Here is a 26,402-nt window from a genome sequence, read left to right as displayed (position 1 = left end):
CTGAAACTGACCCTCAATTCAACTTGGAGTGATTAATTACTTCCTAAATTGTAAGGATTAATGTTATCCCATTGCCTGACACCTAGTAGACACTTAATGAATGCTTGTTGGTAGTTAATTAATTCTCTGTGTTACTATAATACGATTCTTTTAGATTCTTTATCATGGAAAAGTTATATAGATATCTCTATAATGCAAGATGAACTATGTGTAGTGTGCACCATATTTGGATCTATATATGCATACACTGTATTGTTTATAAGGTAGCTAGATAGAGTGGTAGGTAGGTAGGGTGCTGGGCCAAAAGACTCATCTTTCTGAGTTCAAATCTGGTCTCAGACATTTACTAGCTGGGTGGCCATGGGCAAATCATTAATCCTGTTCACCTCAGTTTCCTCATATGTAAAACAAATGAAGAAGGGAAATGGCAAACCACTCCAGTAGTTTTGCCAAGAAAAAAACAGATCCAGACAAGACTAAAACAACCCAGCAATAGCAAATTGTTTGCTCCTGAAAAAGGCTTGTCTCTTAAAGTAAATGATTCCCATTTCAAGATGGGGACCATACATTTTAGTTCTTATGCATCTTTGATGTTTCCTAGTACAACATGGAAAATAGCCAGGATGTAATAAATCAATACTTGTTGACTGATTATATAATTTTAAAATTAAACCCTATGAGGAAATTGAGACATTGTAGGGATGGGAAGGGAAGAACCAAACGGGTGACAGAATCTCAGAGCTGGAAGGGACCTTGAAGGCCATCTTATCCATAGCAATTCCTTCTATCTCATTGTCAACAAGTAGTCATCCAGCTTCTGTATGTACAGCATGGAAACAGTTCCTCCACAGCTTTTATTGCTTTGGGAACAGCTGGAGAAATGAAGAACAATTATATTTCTATGAGATTATTTGGAGGTGGTAGGAAGTAGGCCAGTTCTTGGTGTATGTCAAGATGGATGATTGAGAATAGATATGAAAATTGATCACAAAAACTGCCAACAAAAACAACTGAGAACTGAGGACTGAACATATTTCTTCTAACAAGGATTAAAAACCAGTAGGATTTTGCTTTGGCCAGCAGAATAGGTGAAGTATTTGACTTTCTATTATAAGCATTTGACTACTAGGTGTGCACATAATGTATATTGGGTCTCTATCCTAAAGAAAAGGGGGGGAGAGAATTTTCTCTACCCTCCAAGTTATGAGAATGAAAAAAATGTTCCATTAAAAAAAATGAAAGAACTTCAGAGAGGGGGAAAAAAATGAAAGAGGCTTATAGGAATACTGGCCCATGTAAGGAAGTTGGATGGAAGGGGAATGTTACCCTGAGGTAAAATAACCATTAAACACTTGGAGTTATATAATAGGGTTAACATAAGGCTATTCCTTGTGAAGAAGGAATAAGATATTCCAAAGTGGAAACAGCATCTTCTGCTGCAATGAATCTATAGAGATCATTAAGAATGTAATGATTCAGTAAGAGACAAAGGAAAAACTAGGCATGATGGCACATGTGTAAAATCCCTACAAATAGGGATGTTTAAGGCTTATGGATCACTCACACTCAGTACTTCTGAACTTCAATGGGATCCAGACAACTGAGTATCCATATTAAGTCTGGTATTAATATGGTGAGCATCCAGGAGCAAGGGGCCACCAGGCTACCTAAGAGGTAGAGGTAGCAAACTAGCCCAGATTGGAAAAACAGACCAATTTAAATCTTTTGCGCTGATCACTATTAGTTCAAGTCCATGAATGACCACTAAGATAAGATAGAGGAACCCATTCTCAAAGAAAAAAAATTACAGGAACATTAGAGAAGTTTGCCATCTTCCTGAGGCATATATTCAAATATCATTAGGACTCTCCTAAAGTTTTTCAAGTCTGAAAAGCACTGCTCCTTACTGTTGCTTCATATGAGAATAGCTTAGACTTAAGTTACTAATAATTATAAATACTGGGTAAGAATGTTAAGATTCTAAGGCTATATATAATGTTTTTATCAGTAATGCTGAGTAAAAGGGAGCATTTCTAAAAATAAAATCAGTTTTGAGGATAGCTCAGCTAATTAGGAAAATGGCATCTTAGAATAAGATTTGAATTTCTGGGACATATCTTGAAATATAGAAATGAGGGTCTGTAGACCTGAGATTGGGGTGCACTTAATGAGACCTGGTGAAAATATATTCCCCTGAAGTCTTAGAAATCTGATCAAGGGGGCAGCTGGGTAGCTCAGTGGATTGAGAGTCAGGCCTAGAGACAGGAGGTCCTAGGTTCAAATCTGGCCTCAGACACTTCCCAGCTGTGTGACCCTGGGCAAGTCACTTGACCCCCATTGCCTAGCCCTTACCATTCTTCTGCCTTGGAGCCAATACACAGTATTGACTCCAAGATGGGAAGGTAAGGGTTTAAAAAAAAAAAGAAAAGAAATCTGATCAAAAGAACTTTAAACTGAAAAGGAAGGAGTAGGAAGAACACTGCTTTGTTCCAAGCATTTGTGAAGATAATTGCTCCATATGCTTGAAACTGGAGATTTCTAAAACTTTTGTCATTGGATATGGACAGTATTCCATTTACCTTGGTGGAAATGTTAGGAGTACTGTACTTAAGAAATCTAGTCATCACTTCACCAGCTAAAAGAGCTAAAAGCAACTATTTCTTCTGTATTACCCAGAATTATAGGTGAAGTGGATTTGAAAATAGATCTTAAGAAAAGGAGCAGCCACAACCTATCTTCTTCAAGACAGCTTCCATTGTGATAGCAGCTCAAATTTAAATAACATTGTAAAGCACTTTCCTCACAATAATCCTGGGAAACAAAGTCGTACATTTTTTATACTCATTGTACCACAGATGAAAAGTGAACCAGAAAGGTGTTAGATAGCTAGGAAGCAGGGAAACTGAGACTCCAATGCCCCCATTCCTTTGCTTCCAGTTGTTCCTCCATACCAGTGCTGTCAGACTCGGAGAAATTAATCTCTTCAGATCACATATTAACTTTAAAAACCAGAAATTAACATTATCTATGTTGTATTTTTGTTTATTTTGTTAAATATTTCCCAATTACATTTCATCAGATTGGGGCCCTGGAGTTTTGCACAGGGAGTTTGACACATCTTCTCTACATTGACATCCTTCAATCATCTGACTATCCACAAAGGACTGGCATAAATTGCTCTGATAAAAATCATTTCAGAATATAACTTCTAACGTAGACAACTAGTTGAAGATTGTGTACCAGATGATGAGGACTGAATGAAATGAAGACATATTGTCATGATAGGCTTTGCTGGCAGTTTTGAAGCAGTGACATATGAATAAGTAAATAACATGTGTTACAAAGATTTCTGTAATGTGACACTGGTAGTAATGTTTGCCTTTATAATACACAGCTTCTTTTTTAGAAAATCAGATTATCACCCCCATTATTCTGTCAAGAATGAATGAAGCATTTCTATCACTAGTAATGTATAATGAGTAAAACAAAGGAAATTTAAATACAAAGTAATATCAATCAACTCAAAATCATAGAAAAACTTAGGAAAATAGCAGAAATTTCAGCTTTCCTGGAGTCTTTCTTAAGATACTAAGACTGAGGTTGCCCTCTAGCAAGAAGTCACATAATCATTTATCTTATTTACTATAAATTATTTGAAGGAAACCTATTTTACAGAAGTATACATTCACAGGAATAACAAATTAGGGAAATGACCCTTTAAATAATTCCTGATACCCCTGGGCAAGGAGGTACTCTCATGAAATAAGCAAGCAAGCATTAAAAAGCCATGGGCCAAATAAATAAAGAATAAGAGAAAAGACTGGCAAAACCACAGACAAAAATGCCATTTGTTAAATAATTTTACTAGTTAAATAAGTGAAATAAGAAAAAACTGAAAATGTTTATTGTATAAATTTGATTTTAAAAAAAGAAATGATTTAAGCATTTGCACTTGAGGTAGATTTAAATTAAATCTAATCCATTTAAACTAATCATTAGGGAAGCTCAGTTTAATCATTATGTAGTTATGTATGTGTGTATATGTATGTGTGTGTGTGTGTATTTACTAAGTGCTTTCTATGTGCCAGGCACTGTGCTAATAAGCAACAAGAATCCAAACACAATCAAGTTGTCAATCAGACAAGAAATATTTATTATGTGCCAAGCTCAATGCTATAAGCAATGAAGATCAGAGAAAGGCAAAAGACAATCCCTGCTCTCAAGGAGGTGACAGTCTAATTGGGTAGACAAGATGAAAATAATTGGGTATAAACAAAATTATAGAGTAAATAACTTAACCGTGATTGCCTCACTTTCCTCATCTGTAAAATTAATTGGAGAAGGAAATGTGTCATGGTCAAGAAAACTCCAAACAGGGTCATGAAGACTGGGACATAACGAAAAAAACACTGAATAGTCCCATACAGCTCTAAAGCTATGTAAATGGGTGGGTATGTATATATGTATGATGAGAATATTTCTCATTAGGACACTTCTCACTGGAACTATGGAAGAAGGCCTGATGAATTCCCTAGCTTTCCAATTTCCCATTTTAAAGGAGTAATTATTGTATTATGAACACTGGAGTTCAGCATTGAGAGAGGTTGAACAGACTCTTCAAGGTGTCATGGGAAACTCACTGCCATTCATCATATTGGTTATTTAGGGAGAATATATACCAAGTGAATTTTGGGAAGACATTTTGGTGGTGGGACTACCAGTATATTCACAATTAATCTCAGTTGAGTCCCTGCCTGTTTGTGTGCCTCCAGAATATAGAATCATGGAAATTCTGAGTGGGAAGGTATTGGATATCATGGTGGTTCAGTAGCCCATACCTCAACAAGAATCTCCTCTACCAAGGTCCTTTCAGATAGTCATCCAGCCTCTCTGGATGGATACCTCCATTGAGAAGAGAATTCACTACCAACTTAAAGAGTCAATTTCACTTTTGGAGAGTTCTAATGATTCAAAAGTTCTTTATATTGAGATTAAACCTGTCTCTCAGTAACTTCCACTTATTGCTTAATAGTCCTATCTTCTAGGCCAGTAGGTCTCATTTTTGGTCTTAAGACCTTGTTTGCTCTTAAAATGAGGGTCCCAAAGCACCTTTCTCTATTTGAACTATTTCTTTTGGTAGTTATTGTTGATATTCATTCAGTCATATATAACTGTGGACTATATCATGTGTAAAGATTAAAATTTAGGGGAGATGGGGAGACTGAGGCATCTGAGGCAGGTAGAAATTAGTTTCTCTCTGCAAGGAGTATTATATTTTTTAGAGGTTTATTAAAGGTTAAAGATTAAAGAATATACAAGTAAGAAACATGTGCCTAGGCCAGAGGCCTAGACAAAATAACCTCACATCACGCAAGAGATGCGCCTGCTCCAAAACGGAAGTCCAAAAAGAGCCAAGAGAGACCCCTCAAAAGCCTTTGAATCAGCTTAAATACCTTCTCGATCTCAGCCCAGGTGAGATTACAAGGCATTCTGGGGAAGTGGAGCAAAGGCTCATGGGGATTGTAGTCCTGTATTCGAGTCTATTTTTTACACATGCCAATACTGTCCATCAGCTTTTCTTGGCAAGGTTACTGTCTTGGTTTGCCATTTCTTTCTCTAAAGGCAAACAGTAATTAAGTGACTTGCCTGGGGTCACATAGCTAAGAAGTATCTGAAGCCAGGTTCAAAATCAGGTCTTCTTGCCTCCAGACCCAGTGTTCTATCCTCTGAGCCATCTAGCTTACCATATTAGAAATTAAACCTGATAGATTTTTAAATATTCAATTCATTTAAAATAACAATCAACCCACTTCATGTTAATTATATATATTGTTGACATTTTATTTAAAATAGCTATTTTTCTAAAACAAAAAAATTTAGTGAGAAGAATGACTGTTTTACGTATTTTTGCAAATCTCACCAATCTTTAACTTCACATATCCCTTAGACTGATTTCCCCCAAGAGGATTCCAAACTGTGAGATATCCTACCAATTCTTCCTACAAATTCTCTGAAATCTATTCTTCCCAAATTTAGAATAAACAACTTGCTGTTAGTTGTTGTCATTAGGTATAGAGTGGGGAGATGAGGAGGGTTCTAGTTTTATGCCTGAACAAAAGGTATAGTTTTCCCTTAAACTGATTGGAGTCATTGGTTGGTTTAAATATATTATAATAAGCAATTGTTGAAATACTAGAGGAAAAGGAATAGAAGTACCTCATCATTTTAAATTAGCTTTTTCAAAATTATAACTTTGTTCTTGTGTTGTGTTTATAGTGACTGACTCTTTGTGACCCCATATACCCTAGCAATCTAATATGGTCCATGGGGTTTTAGTGGCCAATTTACTAAAGTTTTTTTATTTTTTACCAAAATTTCCTTCAACAACATTAAGACAAACAGAGGTTAAGTGACTTGCCCAGGGTCACACACCTAATAAGTATCTGAGGCTAGATTTAAACTCAGATCTTCCTGACTCCAGGCTGAATGCTTTCATCCACTGATCCACCTATTTGCATCCTAATTCGTTATATTCTTTACGTGCACACAAATACACTTTTCTTCAGTGCATCAATGCACCTGTAATAGTATAGGTGTAAACACATCTTCCCCACATAGCCACAACCCATCCATGCCTTCTGACGCTATTCACTTCTTTCCCATGACCTTCCAAAGCCTCCAGAAAGGATTTATCCAATGTGCAAGAGCCCTTCATTTGGACTTTTTTTTAAGCTTACTAATTATCAGTTCCAAGGCAGAAGAATGGTAAGGGCTGGGCAACTGGAGTTAAATGACTTGCCTAGAGTCACATAACTGGGAAGTATCTGAGGTCAGATTTGAACGCAGGATCTCCTGTCTCCAGGTCTGGTGCTCTTTTCACTGAGACACCTATCTGCCCCCATCTAGGTCTTTTTTAAATTTCCTGGATACCAGTGCAGAGCCTAAACTGTTCATCTCTTATTCCTTACCTCCCAGCAAACCTCCTTTTTTGTGCATATTTTTCCTGAATGATATCTCTTCTACAGCATAGCATGTAACTAGAGAGCCAAGCTTAGGGTCTTTACAACTTGGGTTCTAGCCTTGCCTCTGATATCTACTAGCAGTGTGGCAATGGGCAAGTTGTTGACTCAACAGAAACCCCAGGTAATCCTTTAAGATATAAGGTACATTCTTCATGAATTTCATTCTGAAATGAGCTTTCACATTAGGAATTTCCCTACCTTGAAGAAATGACAATGTCAGACTAAAAAAAAAAATCCCTAGCACCTCTTCTCATGTGTAGGTCATTGTTAGGATATATGCTAAAATCTATTTCAATTTAATTCTGTAATTGAATAAGCATTTTATTAGCACTTATGTGCCAGGCACTACATAGTACCAGGGATTGGGGATATAAAGATAAAAACTCAAAACAGTCCCTGCACTCAAGATATTCAGTCTATAATTCCCAGCATACACCTCTCCACTGATCTTTGAGTTGTCCATAATTTTGATTTCTTGGAGATTATAGTGTTCTAAGATTCGTAATCATATAGCACCACCAAGAGAACATTTGTATTAAAAAGATATCCTTGTGTATTGGGGAACAGCTTGGGATTCTTAAAGTCACTGCATAATTTCACAGATGCCATCCAGTCCTTTCTTTTCCTCCTGTTCAGTTCTGAGCCCAATCCTTTGTCTATCTGCAGTGCCAATCCTTGATCTATAAACTGGTATTCTAACTCAGTGGATTGCCCATCCAACTGTGTGTCATAAGGCAGAAAGATGGTGCACTACATCAAATGCTGGACCTGAATTCAGGAAAACCAAGTTGAAAGCAAGCATTAGACACTTAACAGCTGTGTGACCCCTGGACAAGTTACTTAACCTCTGTCTGCTTCAGTTTCCTGATCTGTAAAAATGAAGATAAACCATACCTATTTCTCAAATATATTCTGAGGATAAATTTTTGTAAAGTGCTTTGTAAACCTTAAGACACAATAGCCCTGTGACAGTCTTAATATTACATTTTTTCATCCTTTAGTTATTTTTTTCCCATGAAATTTAAGCCAATCTCATGTGACTAGTCATAGAGCTAATCAAGGACACTATATAATAGGTATATAGATCCTTTCCCTTCAACATTCCTCTCTGTTGTATTTAAATCTGGCTCTGCGCTGAGTTACTTCTGTTCAGCAGGTTCAGCCGTTCTGCTGATTTGGGGTTATACATTAAGATAAAAGAGCTTTGTATTAAAATACATTTTCAGAGATTGTTCTATGAATTAGATAATAGCCTTCATTTTTCCTAACGTCTCTGAAAGTGTAACTAACCAGCCAAGGATTAAGCAGCTGGGGAACAGCCGTGGTAAACCTGGGCATTTGGATGCTACAGTTTGGTTTGGTTTGGCCTCCATCGCCCATGCCGAAATTTGATAGCTGTTTATTTAGCTAATCTTTCCAGTTCTCTCTTTTCTTCAGCTTGATTTATTTCAGCATAACAAACAGCTATTGTTTTATCTGTAGACCCAGGCTATGTTTGAGCCATCTGTAGGTGACTGTAGTTTAGTTTATTTGAAGCAAGCCTGTGCTACCAAAGAACAGATGTAGTCAATCCATGCTTTCATTTTCAAATGAGTCCTTCCTTGTGGAAAACCTTTTAACCTGAAGTTAGTAAGATTTTAAAAATCAAATTGAAGATGACTTTTATGCTCTAAACTTATTTGAGGAAGTAACAATGAATAGCTTTGTTTCACTGTAAGAGAGAATTTTTTTACCTTCCCTTACTGGTATATCCACAAATAATGTTTTGAGTCTTCTGATGATGTGGTAAATAAAATAAGGTGAATATGAAAGGACTTTCTTTTTTCAACTTTTCTTTTTCTTTTTTTAACTCTTATTTTCTGTCTTAGTAACAGTTCCAGGACAGAAGGGCAAGGGCTAGGCAATCAGGATTAAATGACTTGCCCAGGATCACACAGCTAAGAAGTGTCTGAGACCATATTTGAACCTAAGTCCTCCCAACTTCAGGCCTGACTCTATCCATTGAGCTACCTAGCTATCCTAGGATTTTCAAAGAATTATGCAAATTCGAGGAGAAAGGGATTTAAAAAAACTGGATGCAAAATTATAGACTTTCTCTGTATTTAGTAAAAGAACTTATAGATTGGGACAGGTTCGACTGACATTTTTAGATAGCCTTCAAAAGTAGATTTTTTTTAAACTAATAGATTTTTTTCTAATTGCTTTTATGATTCCTTTGGACATTAGTAAGAATGCTTTGTAGTTGTATAAACAGAATTTGGCACTATACATATAACCAGCTTTCCATTATCTATACTGAGAGAGGGGTATAATGGTTACAGATTATCTAAAAGTAATTTCCCAGTCTGGAGTACATTGTGTACATTTTTCAGCAGTAGATTTTCCATATTAATTCTAATGATTAAAATCTTGTATTCCTTGACTGCATAATCTACATGGTAAGGGGAAGTAAATGGAAGCATTCCTTTTCAAAGAGGAAGCCAACCTGAGATTCAGATGTGTTATGGATAGTTCACAAAGTAGCAAAGATAAACTTGAAATTTGAACTATCTGTGGCAGGCTTCATATATTTCTTTCCACAAGGTTGTGATTTTTGTATTTAAGTAATTAACAAATATATTATCTATCACTTCATATTTTAAAATAGATGAATGGTTTGTTGTTTTTAAGCACTATGAACTTGTCCCATAAAAAGACAGATTCTTTCATCTTAGCATGTCACTAGAAACCTAAAAATGAGGAAGTTAAGAGACATGGATCCTAGTCTTAGCTTTACTATTAATGCACTGCAGGACTAAATCGCTTCCTTCCTAGGACTTCAGTTTCCTTGTCTGTACAATGAGTAAATTGGACTCAAATGATCTCTAAAAATGTTCTTCTAGCTCTGCTATTCCATGATTGTATTTCTTTAGACCAGGGGTCCCCAAACTATGGCCCGTGGGGCCATAAACAGCCCCCTGAGGCCAATTATCTGGCCCCCACTGCACTTCCAGAAGGGGCACCTTTTTCATTGGTGGTCAGTGAGAGGAGCACAGGATGCTCCAGGAGTACTGTATGTGGCAGTGCCACTCACGTACAGTACTACTTCTGGTGACATAATCCTTTGCATGGCACCTTGTTCTGAGAGTAACTGAATGAGAACAAGGCACCACACAAAGGATTATGTGGCTGCACAATAGAAGATGTCAGCATGGTGAGCAGCGATCTGAGGGAGGGAATTCTGCACTGTGTATACTGTTGCCTCGTATAGTGGTGGTGGTGATGGACCTATGCAAGGTGTGACAGGCCCATCACAGCCAGCGCTGCAGCCTCCGCTATCCCAGACAGCAGCATACAGTGTCACAGGCCCAGCATCTCCTCCAGTACTGTATACAGGCATTGGATAGCAGTGATCTGACCTGTGACATGAGCAGTGGGCCTCTACTGTGAGAAGCCCACCACTGCCACTGGGTGTTTTATAAGACACCCCCTGTTTTTGGGGGGTCAAATTAATATGACAGTGTCTTATTTTTGGGAAAACACGGTAGTACAATGGCCCCCATACTCCCCCAGATGCACAATTGGCCCCTATTATAGGGGCCATTATGTTGTACATCTGGGGGATTATGGGGGCTATTGATTGTACTGTGTGGGGGAAGTGAGGCATGTGTTTTTCATATTATAGTCTATAATTACAGATCCATAAATCCAGACTGCAAAAGGACACACACTAGTGTCATGTCTTCTTTTTTTCCTGCCGTGGAATCTGATCACACAGGTAAGGTTTTTAAAGTTCATACCAATGTGATCAGATTCCTATGTGAGTTCATAGATCTCAGTGTGGCTCACACAGGGTAGCATAAACTAAAAAGGTTGTGGAGGAACCAGCTCTGTAATTGTGCCGGTTCCCACACCACACCAGTATGAGCCTGAGGTAAAAGTGGAGTTCCAACAGTATGGCCACTGGTGAGGCTGAAGTGATGTGGACTGGCAAGGTTACATTGATGGACACAGATCAGACTACATTGATGGGTAGGTAGTGCACTCTGTAAGCCTCTGTGTGGGCAAAATTATTGTTGGCACATTGTTTTTGGAGGGCTGTGTGTGTGTGTGTGTGTGTGTGTATGTGTGTATTTTATTGTGTGTGTATATATATATATGTGTATATATATATATATTTTACTAATAGCAATTTGGAATCCCTAGGAAACAAAGACGTTAAGAAAGAGAAGTATACTCAGAGTATAGGATATTCAAAGAACAGTGGATTTATGATTACTTTTTCATGCAGTACAAGGAAAGAGCTGTGTGTTGATATGCCAGAATATAGTGTCTGTGTTCAAAGAATACAATTTGCATCGAAACTATCAAATTCAACATAAAGATAAATATGATCATTTGGTCAGAGATGTGAGAAAAGATAAAATATTAAAACTGAAAAATACATTGACAACTCAGCAAAATACTTTTGTGAAGCAGAAGCAGCTAAATATTTCATCACTGCAAGCAAGTTTTCAAATTGCCAAGCTAATAGCGTGCACTGGCAGACCATTGGTGGAAGGAGAATTTGTTAAAGAGTGCCTTCTTTCTGTTGCCAAAGAGATCTGTCCAGAAAAGGAAGATTTATTTAGTACAGTTAGTCTTTCAGGATCTACAATTACATGAAGGATTGAAGAATTGGGAGATAATTTGCATCAGCATTTGCAAAACACCGCAAGAAAACTCCTCTTTTTCCTTGGCATTCAACGAGAGCAATGATGTTCATAATTCTGCACAACTTCTACTTTTTATTCGTGGGACGAATGACAATTTTGAAGTCACAGAAGAGCTTGCTGCACTGCAAAGCATCAAAGGAACAACTGTAGTAGAAGATATCTATGAAAAGGTTTCCCAAACTGTGAAGGATTTGGAGCTGGACTGGGCTAAATTAGCCAGTGTGACAACTGATGGTGCTCCTAGCATGGTGGGGGTCTAAGAAAGGAATAATTGCTCGCATTAACCAAGAGATGGACAAACATAACCATTCTCATCCAATAGCCTTACATTGCCTTATCCACCAAGAAGCACTGCTATGTAGTAAATCACTGAAATGGGACTCTGTTATGAAAATTATAGTATCTTGTGTTAACTTCATTAGAGCTAATGCATTAAACCACAGACAGTTTCAGGAATTTCTGTCTGATCTAAATGTTGCCTATGAAGATGTTCTGTACCACACAGAAGTCCATTGGCTGAGTCGAGGAAGAGTTTTGAGAAATTTCTATGACTTGCTTCCACAGATTATAGCTTTTATGCTTTCAAAAAACAAAGAAGTACCAGAGCTCAATGCTGCAGAATGGAAATGGCACCTCACCTGTCTGACAGATATAACAGAGCTACTCAGCAGTTTCAATGTGCAACTTCAAGGAAAAGAGAAGCTCATCTGTGATATGCAATCATATGTGAAAGCATTTGAAGTAAAATTGGGCCTCCTTATCAAACAAGTGAAGGAAGAAAATTTCTGCCATCTCCCCTTAACTCAAAATCTGTTAGCGGAAAAACCCTTGATTGCATTCCCAAAAGAAACATGTGTGGATTCACTGGAAAAGGTGCAAAAGGAGTTCCAATTCAGATTTAATGAGCTTCATCTCCATGAACAGGACATGCAGCTTTTCCGTAACCCATTTTTCTATTGACATTGAAAATGTGGATACAATTTACCAAATGAAACTGGCTGAACTGCAGAATTGTGACTCTCTGAAAGATGCATTCAAGTCAAGAAGCTTGCCTAATTTCTATGCCTCTTTTCCCTCTGAGACATATCCTAATCTCAGGAACCATGCACTCAAAATGGCAACCATCTTTGGCAGCACTTATATCTGTGAACAGACTTTTCCAGAATGAAACATCTGAAATCTCCAACCAGATCTAGACTAACTGATGCACACTTGTATCTCTTGTTACAAATATGGAACCGGACACTGACCATCTCATTAGCCAAAAGCAGGCCCATAGTTCCCATTGAAATACTGGTCAGTTTGTTGATTTAAATTTACTTGTTCTTTATTTTAAATATTGTATTTGTTCCCATTTTTTTTTACTTTAAAATAAGATGTGCAGTGTGCATAGGGATTTGTTCATAGTTTTGTTTTTTATAGTCCGGCCCTCCAATGGTCTGAGGGACAGTGAACTGGCCCCCTGTGTAAAAAGTTTGGAAACCCCTGCTTTAGACCCTTAGAAGATTTCTTTTCAACCCAGAGCAGATTCTAATTTGTATAGTTAAGACCACGTTATTCATTTTGGGTCTGCATTTACAAATGGTTAGGAGCAAATAGGTGGCAATTTGGATAAAACACCAGGCCTGGAGTAAGAAAGACCTGAGTTTAAATTCAGGCTAGCACACTTAATAGATACATCAATCTGGCTAAGGCACTTAACCCTGTTTGCATTAGTTTCTTCATGGTCAACCCATTGGGGAAAAAAAAATCCCAAATGAAATCATGAAGAATTGGGCATGATTTAACAACAACAACAACAACAAATACAAATGGTTGTAATCCAGGTATGATGGCTCATGCCTCTACTTTCTATTCCTGGGGAGGCTGAGGCTGGTGGATCACTTGAGTTCAAGAGTTCTGAGCTGAAGTAGGAAAAAAACCAAATGTCCCACTTATATTTCAGGTTTAGAAGACCACAAAGCCAGTTAGGTGGAACAAACTAGCCCAAATGAGACATGAAGCAGGACAAAGCTTCCATGTCCATCAGTATTGACATCAATTCTAGGAGAGTGATCTTTGCACTTCAATATAGGCAAGATAGGAGATCTGGTCTTCCAAAAAAAAAGGGAGAGGAGAGGTTATAACTAAGGTTTTCAATAGTGGTGGGGGAAATAAATAAGAAGAGTCCTGTGTTTCTCTTTCATCGGAAGTTTCAATGTGACTGCCATCTTTTTTATTTGATCTAAACACTAAAGAGTAGCATCTGGGGAAAAAAAAGATTAGTAATGGTCCCTTTTCTCCTATTAAGGACAAGAATATGAATATAAATTTCTCTCCATGCCAGCTGAAGCCCTGAGATGACTTGAGATATGAGAAGAGCAAGAGACAGCTGTTCTTATAAGTGATCCTTTTTTCCTGGCACAGGGGGACATACCCACCTTGTCATAACATTTGCCAGTTTGGCAGTGTTAGGCCCTAAACAAAAATCTCGTATTATTAGGAAATTGTTCCAACAAATTACTTGACTACAGTTTTACCTAAGAAAGCATTTTCACCTATTTTGTGGCATTCCTGTTTATAAGACTTTGAATAAATAATTTTTCCATCTCTGAATCTTAGTTTCCTCATCTGTAAAACCTATAAAAAAAACCTCTAGGGTTGTTGTAAAGATCAAAAAAGGAAGCATCTTTGAGCAGATTTTGAAAATGAACTATGTCATTGCATTATTACTTTCTTCATCTATAAAATTGAGGGCGTAGGATTAATCAATCCCTGAGTGACTTTCCAGCTCTAAGATTTCATGTTTCTATGATTATCATTTTTCTTATGGCTCCATCATCTGACAACAGGTTGGAATGTCTGGTACCTATGAGTTCTAATTGAATCATCAACTCCTTGGGGCAAGACATATTTCCTCTATTGTAGTTTTACCATCTGGAAAATGAACAGAAACCATCAGGGTGTGATAATTCATTAATTAATGTTGATATGCAAAGTTTCATACTGTACTTTGAATTAAAAAGTAAGCTAAAAATAGGATTCTTTTTCAAAGCCCACACGGGGAGGATTTTAACCTCTCATCTCCTGTTGGCTCCCATTATCTTACATGTAATTCAGATCAGAGGTATGAGGAAGCCAAGGAACCTCGGGATTCCAGAATCTCTTCTCACAATAAACAGACTCATAAGGATCTTGTACTTTGAAATCACTTAATCATGTCTTTGTCCCATAGCTACCTTTACATCCCTTTAACAACTCCCAGGTCTAGTAACTGTTGGAACCAAATGCTGCACATTTCAGGGGGATTAGTTTTTTGGTAATGCATCGAAGCTTGAGAGGGCTAAGGAACAGCTACATTACTGTACTGTGCGTGTGCCAGCTTCCAGAATAGGGCCTCTCGAAAAGAGTGGGCCACTAGTCTTGCAAAGCCCTTTATGAATAGTGTGTTGCTTCAGACATAACTAATCTGCTTTGGCAGATTGAAGCCATGTGTTCCTGTCCATTGTCCTCAGCCAGCAGGGCCCAAAGCAAGCATTTCCAGACAGTGCGGCCAACCTCGGCAGTGTGAGTCTCCAAAGATGTTTATCTTTTATCATTTCATAAACCTTTGGGGACATTGTAGTAGAGATGGCTGCCCCTGTCTTTACTATTTTTATTTTCAATCAAACAAAACTTTTTTTTGAGTTCTTATTCTGTCTAATCAGTATCAACTCCATTTCCCATAAGAAGTATAACCAGTAGAGAGAAGCCTCTCCACGGTGTAGCCTGCCCTCAGAGGGATTTCATTTGAGGAAAACATCCACAGGACTCACTGGTTATTTCTTTTTTATATAACTCACATTTCTATGCATACTATCCACACAACAACCCTGTGGTGTAAGCAATTCAAGTGTTTTTAACCCAAATCTTTTGAGTCCAGACTCGTGATGTAATTGGTGTAGGGAACTCAAAAATAGGAAACTACCAATTCTAATAAGCAACCACTATGCAATTTATACTTTTTTTAAACCCTTACCTTTGTTCTTAGAATCAATACTGGGTAGTTGATTCCAAGGCAGAAGAGCACTAATAGGGGTTAAGTGACTTGCCCACACAGCTAGGAAATATCTGAGATCAAATTTGAACCCAGGATATCTCATTTCTACACCTGGGTCTCAATCCACTGAGCCACCTAGCTGCCCCCACTGCAACTTATATTCTTAAAGATTTGCCTAGATCACCAAAAGGTTAAATGACTTGCCCAGGATCCCATAGATAGTCTCTACTAGAAGTGTAAGGGTTAAAATTAAGGGTCTGACTAAAATATATGATTCAAAGTATTATTGCTCAAAGTCAAAGTGACCTTTAATAGCTTTTATTCACAAAAGAAGTGGAAAGAGTGAAAGTAGAGGAATACAAAAGGGTAGAGAAGACATTAACCTATTTAACTAAATATTGTTCCAGGCTTGGCTCAGCCAGAACTTATTAACCTTCGACCAGAATTAAATTATCTTCAGAAGATAGGAAGGGAAAGCCACTTACCCAAGTTCCCTCCAAGAAGCTGGTCAAGACAATGGCTTGAGCTGAAAGTGACTCCTGAGGTTGACTATTTCCCTTGAGCTGACCTTCTTCCTTAAGCTGACTTCCTTCTTAAAGTCCAACTCCTTCTTCAAACCAACTTCCTCCTTGGAGTTGACTTATCTTTAGCCTTGGAAATTCGGGGCATTTTATAATAGCTTATTGTCTCCTCCCCTCTTCACAGGGGCCAATCATAGCTTCCAAATTGTCTAGCACTGCCCAGGGGGCAATGTTTGTGGGAACCAGTTCACACCTTCTGGAGTGGTGAATACTAATCAAAAGGGTTCACAGTTTCTGAGGGTATGAACTTTTAAAAGAATCCACAAGTTTCTGACTGTTTGAGTTAGGAAAAAGGGTGGAGCTCTCCAAGTATCTTGTTGGCTTCTCACCTACCACTACATAGGGTGTGAATTCACTTTTGAATTTTTGAGCTCCTCTACCTAGTTCAAGCTTGTGTTGATTCAAGCAAAAGGTAGACAAAGGAGAGTTAATCCTGTCTTCACAATCTAGGGAGGTACTTAAGTTAGTGTTAACTCAGGATAGACAATAGAGTAAAGAATTCTCTTTCATTGAAGTAATCCTTAAAGCCAGGTTTTTCTTCACTCCAAGGCTATTAACCCACTGACCCCACATGTAATAACTTAAACTCATATAATGTTTTGTCAACTTAGAATCATGTAGTAACAGAGGCAGGAGATCTTCAAAAAGCAGATGCTCCTGACTCCAAAACACTACATTACTGACATCACTTATAATAACTTATATTCATATAGTATGTTATAGACATAGAATCAGATTAAGGCTCAGGATAAGACCTGGCACTTAATACTTGTTGACTGGCTGACTTAACATTATCTTACTTGTAAGGTGGGTAGTGTTCATTGTTGTTATTTGGTCATTTCAGCCATGTCCTAACTCTTCATGACACCATTTTAGCTTTTCCTGAAAAAAATACTGGAGTAGTTTACCATTTCCTTCTCCAGCTCATTTTTATAGATGAGGAAACTGAGGCACACTGTTAAATGGCTTTCCCAGGATCACACAGTCAATAAGTGTCTGAGGACAGATTTGAACTTAGGTCGTTTTGACTCTAGACCTGGCACTGTACCCACCTAGCTGCCCTAGGATAGGTAGTATTTATTATATACATATGTGCATATATATATAAATAACTATTTCCAGTTAACTAAGTAGATTAATTAATTGCCCAAAGTGATATAGCTAATTAAGTAGCAGAGTTCAAATTCAGGTCTTTTGATCCTAAGTTTAGTGATCAGAGAATATGAGGAAATGTCCAAGAGCATGTGGAGGTATTTATGTAGAATGATGCTTTCAGATCAATAATAGTCCCAATTAGCAGATAATGAAACATGCTTTCTGCCCTGTAAAATGAAGGGATTGACCAGATTAGAGTTGTCAAATTTTACAGGGCAGCAATAGAGTCAGGTTTGGAGATGGGAGGTTCTGGATTCAAACCTGGTCTCAGACACTTCCTACCAAGTCACTTAACCCCCGTTACCTAACCTTTACTGCTCTTCTGTCATAGAAATGATACGAACACGGGATAAAAAAATATATTGAGGAAATGTTTAAATAAATTACAAAAGGGGCAGCTGGGTAGCTCAGTGGATTGAGAGCCAGGCCTAGAGACTGGAGGTCCTAGGTTCAAATCTGGCCTCAGACACTTTGCAGCTGTGTGACCCTGGGCAAGTCACTTGATCCCCATTGCCTAGCCCTTACCACTCTTCTGCCTTGGAATCAATATTGATTCTAAGACAGAAGGTAAGGGTTTAAATAAATAAATAAATTACAACATAGATGATGTTACTTTGTGGCTCTCTAAGTCATTATTCAGTGGGCAAGGATTGTTTCTATTTGAATTTGAAACCTTTAAACTTTCTGAGTTCCCTTCCAACTCCATAGCTAAGGTACCATAATCCTCTTGGCAGAGAGGCTCCAGGAAGGGAGGAAAGGAGATAATTTGGATCATATAACTTCAGAAAATTTATGTGGATATTTGTTATTACATGTAACTGGTAAAAATAATACTCGGGCAAAAATTACATGTATTTCCATACCTACCTACTTTGCCAGGTGTTTTGTTTAACTGTCCTTGTTATAAGCAAAGGTACATTTGGGGGTCTGGAGGGAGGGAGAAGAGGAAAATATAACCAGAAATGACTATAAATGTTTTTTGTAAAAGGCTTCAATAAAACTTTTGTTTGAAAAAAAAAAGAACAATGCTTTTAGTTTCACAGACATCTTCCTAGCATGGACACCATTGTTCTGTATATCACAGTCATCAAGATGGAAAGGTTCTAGGGATTTGATTTTTTAATGAAAGAAAAGAAATCTGAAAACACAAAAAACATTAGTGGACTGATTTAACTTTCAATGCCATTTTCTTTCCACATTATAGAATTCCATGAAGGTGATGTTCAAATGCCTTTGGAAAAACTGTGGGAAGGTGCTAAGCACAGCTGCTGGAATCCAGAAACACATCAGAACCATCCACCTTGGGTGAGGTTCTCCTTCATGCAAGCATGCTAAGAAGCGTCACAGAAGGCTACCTGTCCTCACTTGGCCCAACCAAGTATACCAAAAACCTAGTAGCTTTTTAACAGGCACAGGAAAATTATAGTAATGATAGTTAATTCAATTTCACCTACATGGTACAATGATAAAATGCCTGAGTGCCCTTATTAGGATGTACTTAGGGCAAGGTCTCTTTTTGCCCTTTTTTTGTAGCCCCAGGGGATAGTATAGTATCTAACACATAATAAGTACATAGATATTTATTGTTGTTGCTGACCTAGAATCCAAAAGACATGAGTTTAAATATTATCTCAGATGCTTTCACTAGCTCTGTGAACCTGGGCAAGTTGCCTACCATCTTTTATCTTCAGTTTGTTTATCTGTAAAGTAGGGAGAGTCAGCAATACAATGATCCAGGACAATTCTGAGGGACTTATGACAAAGAATACCAAACGCCTCCAGAGAAAGAACTGTTGAGTCAAAATGCAGATGAAAGCATGCAATTTTTCAGTTGTTTACTTGGGTTTATGTTTGGGAGTTTTGGTTTTATGTGATTATTCACTTACAAAAATGAACAATAAGGAAATATATTTTCCATGATGTTACATGTATAACCCAATCAAATTGCTTACTAGCTCCAGGAGTTGGGGGAAGAGGAAGGGAGACAGTTTGGATCACATAACTTCAGAAAACTTAGGTGGAAATTTGCTATTAAATGTAATTAATAAAAACAAATCAATTTAAAGTAGGGCTGTTAAGCATATAGGGCTGTTGTGGGCATCAAATGAGATGATGTAGATAAAGTGCTTTTTAGTCTTACAAACATGCAGAAAGATTAACTATTGTCAACATAGTTTGATTTTAAACATTCTTTTCAGAGATTTTCTTTTTTTTACAAAAGGGTACATTAATATTCATTTATAGTTGTTTAAACAATGTCTTAATTTAAGTATTTTACTATAACATGAATGAATGAATCTGTCTGCCAATTCTTTTTAATGTAGTCATTTGAATAAATAAGAATAAATAACCCTGTTTGCCTCAATTTCCTCATCTGTAAAATGAGCTGGAAAAGGAAATAGCAAACCACTTCAGTATCTTTGCAAAGAAAATCCCAAATTGAGTCACTAAGAGTCAGACACAACTGAAATGACTGAACAGTAACAAAATTATTGTGTATAAAAATATGTTAGCTATAATTATATTCTATTATTATAAAATCAATGTAAAATAATGAATATGATGATGGTGGTGGTAGTTATTATTCTCATCTAGTAGATGAGGAAATCAAGGTTTTAAGAAGCCATGACCTAATCATTGTCACAGCTAGCAGTTAAAGGAGTAAGGATTAAAATTCACACCTTCCTGACCTCCAGACTTGCTCTCTGCCAACTAACTACAAGTTATAGCAACCAAAACCTTGAAAGGCCTCTATAAACCTGAATCAATGGTAAAACTGTTTTTGCTTTTCCTCCAGACGCATAGGTGACTCAGACTACAGTGATGGAGAAGAAGATTTTTACTACACAGAGATCAAACTCAATACAGACTCAGTGGCTGATGGGCTCAGCAACCTTTCCCCAGTTTCTCCCTCTCAGTCCCTGGTGTCTCCTCCAACATTCCCCACCTTGGATTCTAGCCGTTCTGAAACTCCATGTGCCAAAACGGAGCCGAAATTGATGACGCCTCTGAGCCAATCAGCTCCTACCACCCTCTACCTCGTACATACTGACCATGCTTACCAGGTGAGAATGCTTTATCAAAGCCTTTAGCCCAATACAGTTACCTTATGACCTGACATTTACAAAATGGTGGCATTTGGGATCATGATTAACTTCACCCACTGCAATTTCATAACTAAGATTCTTTAGTTTCTTTTCTTTAAACAATCACAACAAAAGGCAAGATTATTGTGGGGGGGGGGGGTTCCCTGGGATCCTTAGATAACAGTTCCTTCCCGGATTTTCCCTGGTTCTTTGGTGCTAAATGAAGGTATCACTGGAGAAGGAAACAGGAATGACAGACAATATCTTTCTGCCTTCAGATGTGTGTAGCTTCTTTTATAGGTAATAGAAATGGGGAATAACCACCCTAGGTAGAATCCTTTAGACTGGATGGAATTTAGGGTATTTATGAGGTTGGAGGTAGAAGCTTGAGGGGGTGGTACAGTGTCTCCTTTCAATTAACTCTTATTCAGCCCATTGTTTCGCCTCTTCCTAATTACAGTGCTTTCTGTAAGAACAATAGCTCAAAGATCATGAAACCTGCTGGAACAATCAACTTCTTTCCCTGTTTTTTTTTTATTGTTTGTAGAGGAATAACATAACTTGACACAAATTATTTGTGCTTGGTTAAAGTGGAAATTTTAACATCTCTGCTTTTTTATATTCATAGTTATAGTCTAGACAGAAAATCCTGAAATTTTTACCAGGTACTTTTTTTTTGTTCTTTTTTAGAAACCGACAATTGAACAATGTCTCTTTTTATCCCCTAGAGCTATTAGGTAGACATGGAAAGAGAATTCTTCTCACCTACTCCCTTTTGCTGTGTTTACCCCCTCCCTAGCAGATAATTAGTTTAAGATATTAATATAGTTCTGACTTCATCTCTGAGGCTCTAAATTGGTAGTGACAAGTTAACATTCTCCATGAAGAAGAATATTCCTTTGTAACTTTGTTTTCACTTTTGACAGGCTACTCCCCCGGTGAACATTCCAGGATCCACAAAATTCTCTCCTAATGGCAGCAGCTTTAGCATCTCTTGGCAATCTCCACCAGTTACCTTCACAGGCATTCCAGTAAGTGGGAGGATGTAACCACAAGAAATCAAATGAAGGACAAATTCTGAAGTTGGAGTACAAATGAATTGCAACTTAATTTAAAAGGGCTTTAAATTGAAAAGGGAGAAAACTAACTGCTGATTTCTATCCAACTAGATACAATAGAAAATAGACACAACACAGGAAGAACAATTGAGAATCACAAAGTTCAAAGTAGACCAAAAAAAAATTTTAATCCTTGCCTTCCATCTTAGAATTGATATTGTATATTGGTGGTATAGGCTGGGGTGGGGGGAGGATTTTAAGTGATTTGCCCGGGGTCACACAGCTAGGAAATGCCTCAGCCAGATTTTTGAATCCTGTCTCTAAGACTGTCTCTCTGCCCACTGAGCCAACTACCTGTTCCTTCAAATGGGGCTAAGTTATTTACCCAGGGTCACACAGCTAGGAAATGTCTGAAGCCATATTTGAACCTAGTTTCTTCCAATTCCAGGCCTGGTGCTCTATCCACTGAGTTACTTAGTTGCCCCTAGACAAAATATTAACAGAAGATCCAGGAATGTAACTTGGGGCTCACATATATTAGTTTTGGAGTGTAAGAATTAAATTTTAATGAATTGACTAAAATATATGAAGATTATAAATAGTAATGTTGATTGCTGATTCAAAGTAATATTTCTCAAAGTTGAAATTATTTTAATAGCTTTTATTTACAAAAAAGGTGGAAAGGGTGAAAGCAGAGAAATACAAAAGGGTAGAGAAGACATTAGCCTATTTAACTAAATATTGCTCGAGTGCTCAACTCAGCCAGGACTTGTGGACCTTCAACCAGAATTAAACTCTCTCCAGAAGACAGGAAGGGAAAGCCAGCTATCCACTCACCCAAGTTCCCTCCAAGAGGCAGGTCAAGATGATGACTCAAGCTAAAGGTGACTCTGGAGACCAACTTTCTTCCTGGAGCTGATCTTCTGATCTTCATCTTGAAATTGACTTTCTTCTTGAAGTCCAACCCCAATCACAGCTTCAAAATTGCCCAGCACTGCCCAGGGGGCAGTGTTTGTGGGAACCACTTCTCACCTTCTAGAGAAGCGAATACTAATCAAAAGAGTTCACAGATTCCTGGATGACTAAGGTGTGAATTCTCATTTCCTGACTGATTCAGATGGAGAGCTCCTCCACCTAGTGCTAAGTAGAGTGTTCAAGCTTGGGTTGATTCAATTCAAAAGTAGACAAGGGAGAGTTAACCCTGTCTTCACAATCTAGTGAGGGACTAAGTAGGGGTACTTAAGTTATTGTTAACCAAAGTGTTAACTCAAAATAGACAAAGGGAATAAAGGATTCCCTTTCACAAGTGTAAAAACAAAGAGAACAAAGAATTCCAGGAACTAGAAAGGTAATTATAGGCTATTTAATCCAATTTCATCATGAGGAACCTGAGGCCCATAGTGTTTGTTACTTGCCCAAGGTAATACAAGTAGGAATAACAGAACTGAGATTTGAACCTTGATCTTATAACTCAAAATCTAATACTTTACTGTACCATGCTGATTGCTATCTATGAAAAATTAGCAAGGTGATCTAGAGATCCTAACAGAAGATAACAAATTTGATGTCAGTATTATCCCTGATATTTGGAGAGTTGAGCCAATGGACCAATGGCTAGAATGTCTTTTTGGAACATTATACTACATTCAGAAGATTCAAGATAGATAAAGGAGGGCAGAGGGAGGGAGCAGGTAAAATAAAATAGCTCTGTAAAATAAGGAAACATATTCACACATGGAATTTGAGGAACCAGAGGGGATAATGCCTGATACAGAAAAGTCAAAGATCAGTGGAAGCAGAAACAGGAACAAAAATTATCCATATACTACAAACTCTTGAACAGAAAGAGGAAATAAATGAGGAATTAAGCCAACAATGTGATTAAGCTAAAACCACCAGAGAGAACAAAAAGTTAGGTTTTTTAAATGATAAGTATAACCTTCTGAATGAACAAAAAAAATTGAAATCGTTATTTTCCCCCATGTTCTAGGAAATCCATACTACTTGAGAACTTGAAAATAAATTAGTACATGGATGTTCAAATGTAAACGTTACATAAAAAGCACATGATTTGACTTACTAGATGATTGCTGCCTTGATAATCACCACTAAGCTCCTTGATTTCAAACCATTTCATTTAAAAACATATTGGTCTTTTTTATAGCTTATCATATAATGTATAGACCTGGATACTGTTGATACTCATGGTTGCATTTAATTTCCGATAAGACTTAGTAAGTGGCTTATGATAATAGATATTAACTTGCTTCTTCCTTCTCACTCCCTTCTCCAAGCTCCTCTCAAAAGCTTCTTACTGTCAACCTTTAGCAACTCCCAGAGGTTTTCTGCAAGGGCTATAGTATCCTGCAGAGCTGATAAAAATGAAAGTGGCTGAATCAATTATACTGCTCTCCATCAATGAATATTTATTAAATTCCATCGAGGAATAGCTCACAACAAAAGGCATCCTGTGGCAATGTTTTCAGCAACCCTGTCTCAGCAGAGCTCATCAAGTGTAAAATACTCCTGGAATTTTATTTCTAAACAATACGATAGATCCACAGTCATCATCAGAGTTCCCAGTTTTGTTGAATAAGAGTGATTGCCAGTAGCACTGGGGACCCAACAATGCAATTAGCAGCACCACTGAGTGTAGAAAGGAGAAGGGAACGGATTAGACATGTAGGTGTTAGTTTACTTCAAGCAAGAACATTGATCCCCTGTCACTTTGACAGATTGTTCCCAGCAGAGGTGAACATTCAATCCATTTTGGCTTTTCAGGTAGTCAAGAAAAAGCCTCTGTTCCTAACTGTCATTTTTATAAACAACTCCATCAACATATACTTGGTATAACAGAAACAAAATTATAGAGATACATATAGACTGTTTTCAGTGTTTGGAGTACATAAACCGTGTTTAAGGTTTTGACTTAGGAAGCATTTTCAGTAAATTGAGCCATATTGGTACCCCAGAGTAAAAAATAAATAATAAATAAAAAACAGATTCATAAGAGAGATGTCATGGTTCTAGTCCAGGTACAAGTTTCTGACCAATTTTGATCTTATCTTGATGCTTGTAATTTGGCCTTCATAACTAGATAGAAAACAACAAAACCTAAGTTTAGGAGTCTAGCAGATCAAATTGTGATGGGCTGGCATTCTTTATAGCCCTGGCTTCAGTCTATTTTTGTTTTAAACCTGCCTTGCACTCAGTATTCCCTTAGAAAACAGTAGGATTCCCACAGGATAGTTTTTATTATTTTTTTTGCTATTCTTTGAAGAATTTAATAATATTCATGAACAGAAAGATGACTGAGTTCCCACTTTATCTCAGTATTTGCACTTTCAGTGACTTATCACACATTTGGCCATTTAACAGTTATAAGGGAACATTTAAGAAGTATTGGGATGGGGAGGAGAGAGGAACAAAGAAAGAAGATGGATAGGGGCTCCTTAATGCAAATCTTGAGAATTGTTGGTTTGTTCTTTAGCTACAGGATGCTGACACAGTTTTTGCCTAGTCTTACCCAGCCTGGAATTTAGTTCCTTTCAGGAATCATTCTGGCTAAGGTTTCATTAATACTTGGCTTTTTAAAAAAAATTAAATATTTTCCAGACTTTTGTTTTACTCCAGAGGAGAAGAGCTCTGGGTCCTCTGATTGTTTGTCCATTGCCAAGCACTCTTACCACTCAGTTGCTTACTATAGGCTCCTTACAGGTTCTTTCCACTGTTCTGTTGGCTAGTAAAAAAGACCCCATCATGGTGTGACAAATGAGTGACTCTGAGACTGCTTTCCTGTGTTATGCAGCAACAGTGTTCCAAAAATGTTCTCTAACAGTTGGGTACCTAGAATAATGCTAACCAGACTGAAATAAAGAACATATAATTTCCCTATGCAAGTCAATTCTAATTCTTCTAAATGAGTATAAAAGAGTTCTCAAAAGGTAGATAGGAAAATTATGAATTATAATGAACTAGAATCAATGATGTCTGAGACTATGTCTAAACTAAAAAGTGTAGCAGTCTCCACTTTATAAAGTGTTTTTTGTACTTCAAAAGTAAGTATTCAGAATTATTACATACATACCATGCACATGCACACACACATGAAGATTTTTTCTCCCATATGTTTTTACTAGATTTTATTATTGTGAAGACTTAGAATTAAATGGGTAAATAATTTCCCCCATATTCATTAGGTGAGAATTATCTATGTCTATGGAATCAGGAGGTTTGCAGAGCAGGGGAGAAGGGACAATTTCAGAATATTTGACCCTAATGAGTTCCCTGGATAAGATTTCCTCCCAGAGCTACTAAAACAGATGAGGTTCATTTGCATACTTATATAAACATAAAAAAGACATTTTCATCTTCTGTATTCTGAGAGGGAAAAAAATACTTGTTAATTACATCTTCCAGGAAAAAGTTTTCCCTAATCACCCATTTTTTCCTTCTAATTATTTCTATTCCTAACTCTGCTTCCTTGTGACTAGCATCAAGAGCCTATGAACCAAAATATTTAGTATCTTTTGGTAAAAACGCATATGAATGAAATTTAAAAAATAAAAAAGGAACCTTCAGAGATTCCCAATGGCACTCCAAAAATGATTCAGCATTCTTCATGCTTGATGTTCACATCTGACATCCTAGGAAGCTTTAGAATAATGCATGATGAAGAAGCAGGCAGGGCTTCTTTCCTCATCTATGATTAGATAATGTAAAATTTAAAATTAATGTCAAATATATTTTAAAGATTTAATAATGATCATTAGAAGTAAAGGAATAAAA

At 37.3% G+C, this 26,402-nt stretch overlaps 1 protein-coding gene across 2 annotated transcripts in view; it reads left to right on the top strand.

Moving 5' to 3' along the window:
- ZNF704 (zinc finger protein 704) overlaps window positions 1-26,402 on the top strand; it is a 374,748-nt gene that overhangs the window by 315,949 nt on the left and 32,397 nt on the right. For both annotated transcript variants that reach the window (XM_001377311.5, XM_007486910.3), the window contains 3 exons: window positions 18,675-18,775; window positions 20,268-20,535; window positions 21,483-21,587. In XM_001377311.5, coding sequence (XP_001377348.4) covers window positions 18,675-18,775; window positions 20,268-20,535; window positions 21,483-21,587 — 474 coding nt within the window. The remainder of the gene's footprint in view (window positions 1-18,674; window positions 18,776-20,267; window positions 20,536-21,482; window positions 21,588-26,402) is intronic.

This window comes from Monodelphis domestica, chromosome 3, assembly GCF_027887165.1.
Source record: "Monodelphis domestica isolate mMonDom1 chromosome 3, mMonDom1.pri, whole genome shotgun sequence".
Lineage (NCBI taxonomy): Eukaryota > Metazoa > Chordata > Mammalia > Didelphimorphia > Didelphidae > Monodelphis > Monodelphis domestica.
This window is presented reverse-complemented; position numbering and strand designations above follow the sequence as displayed.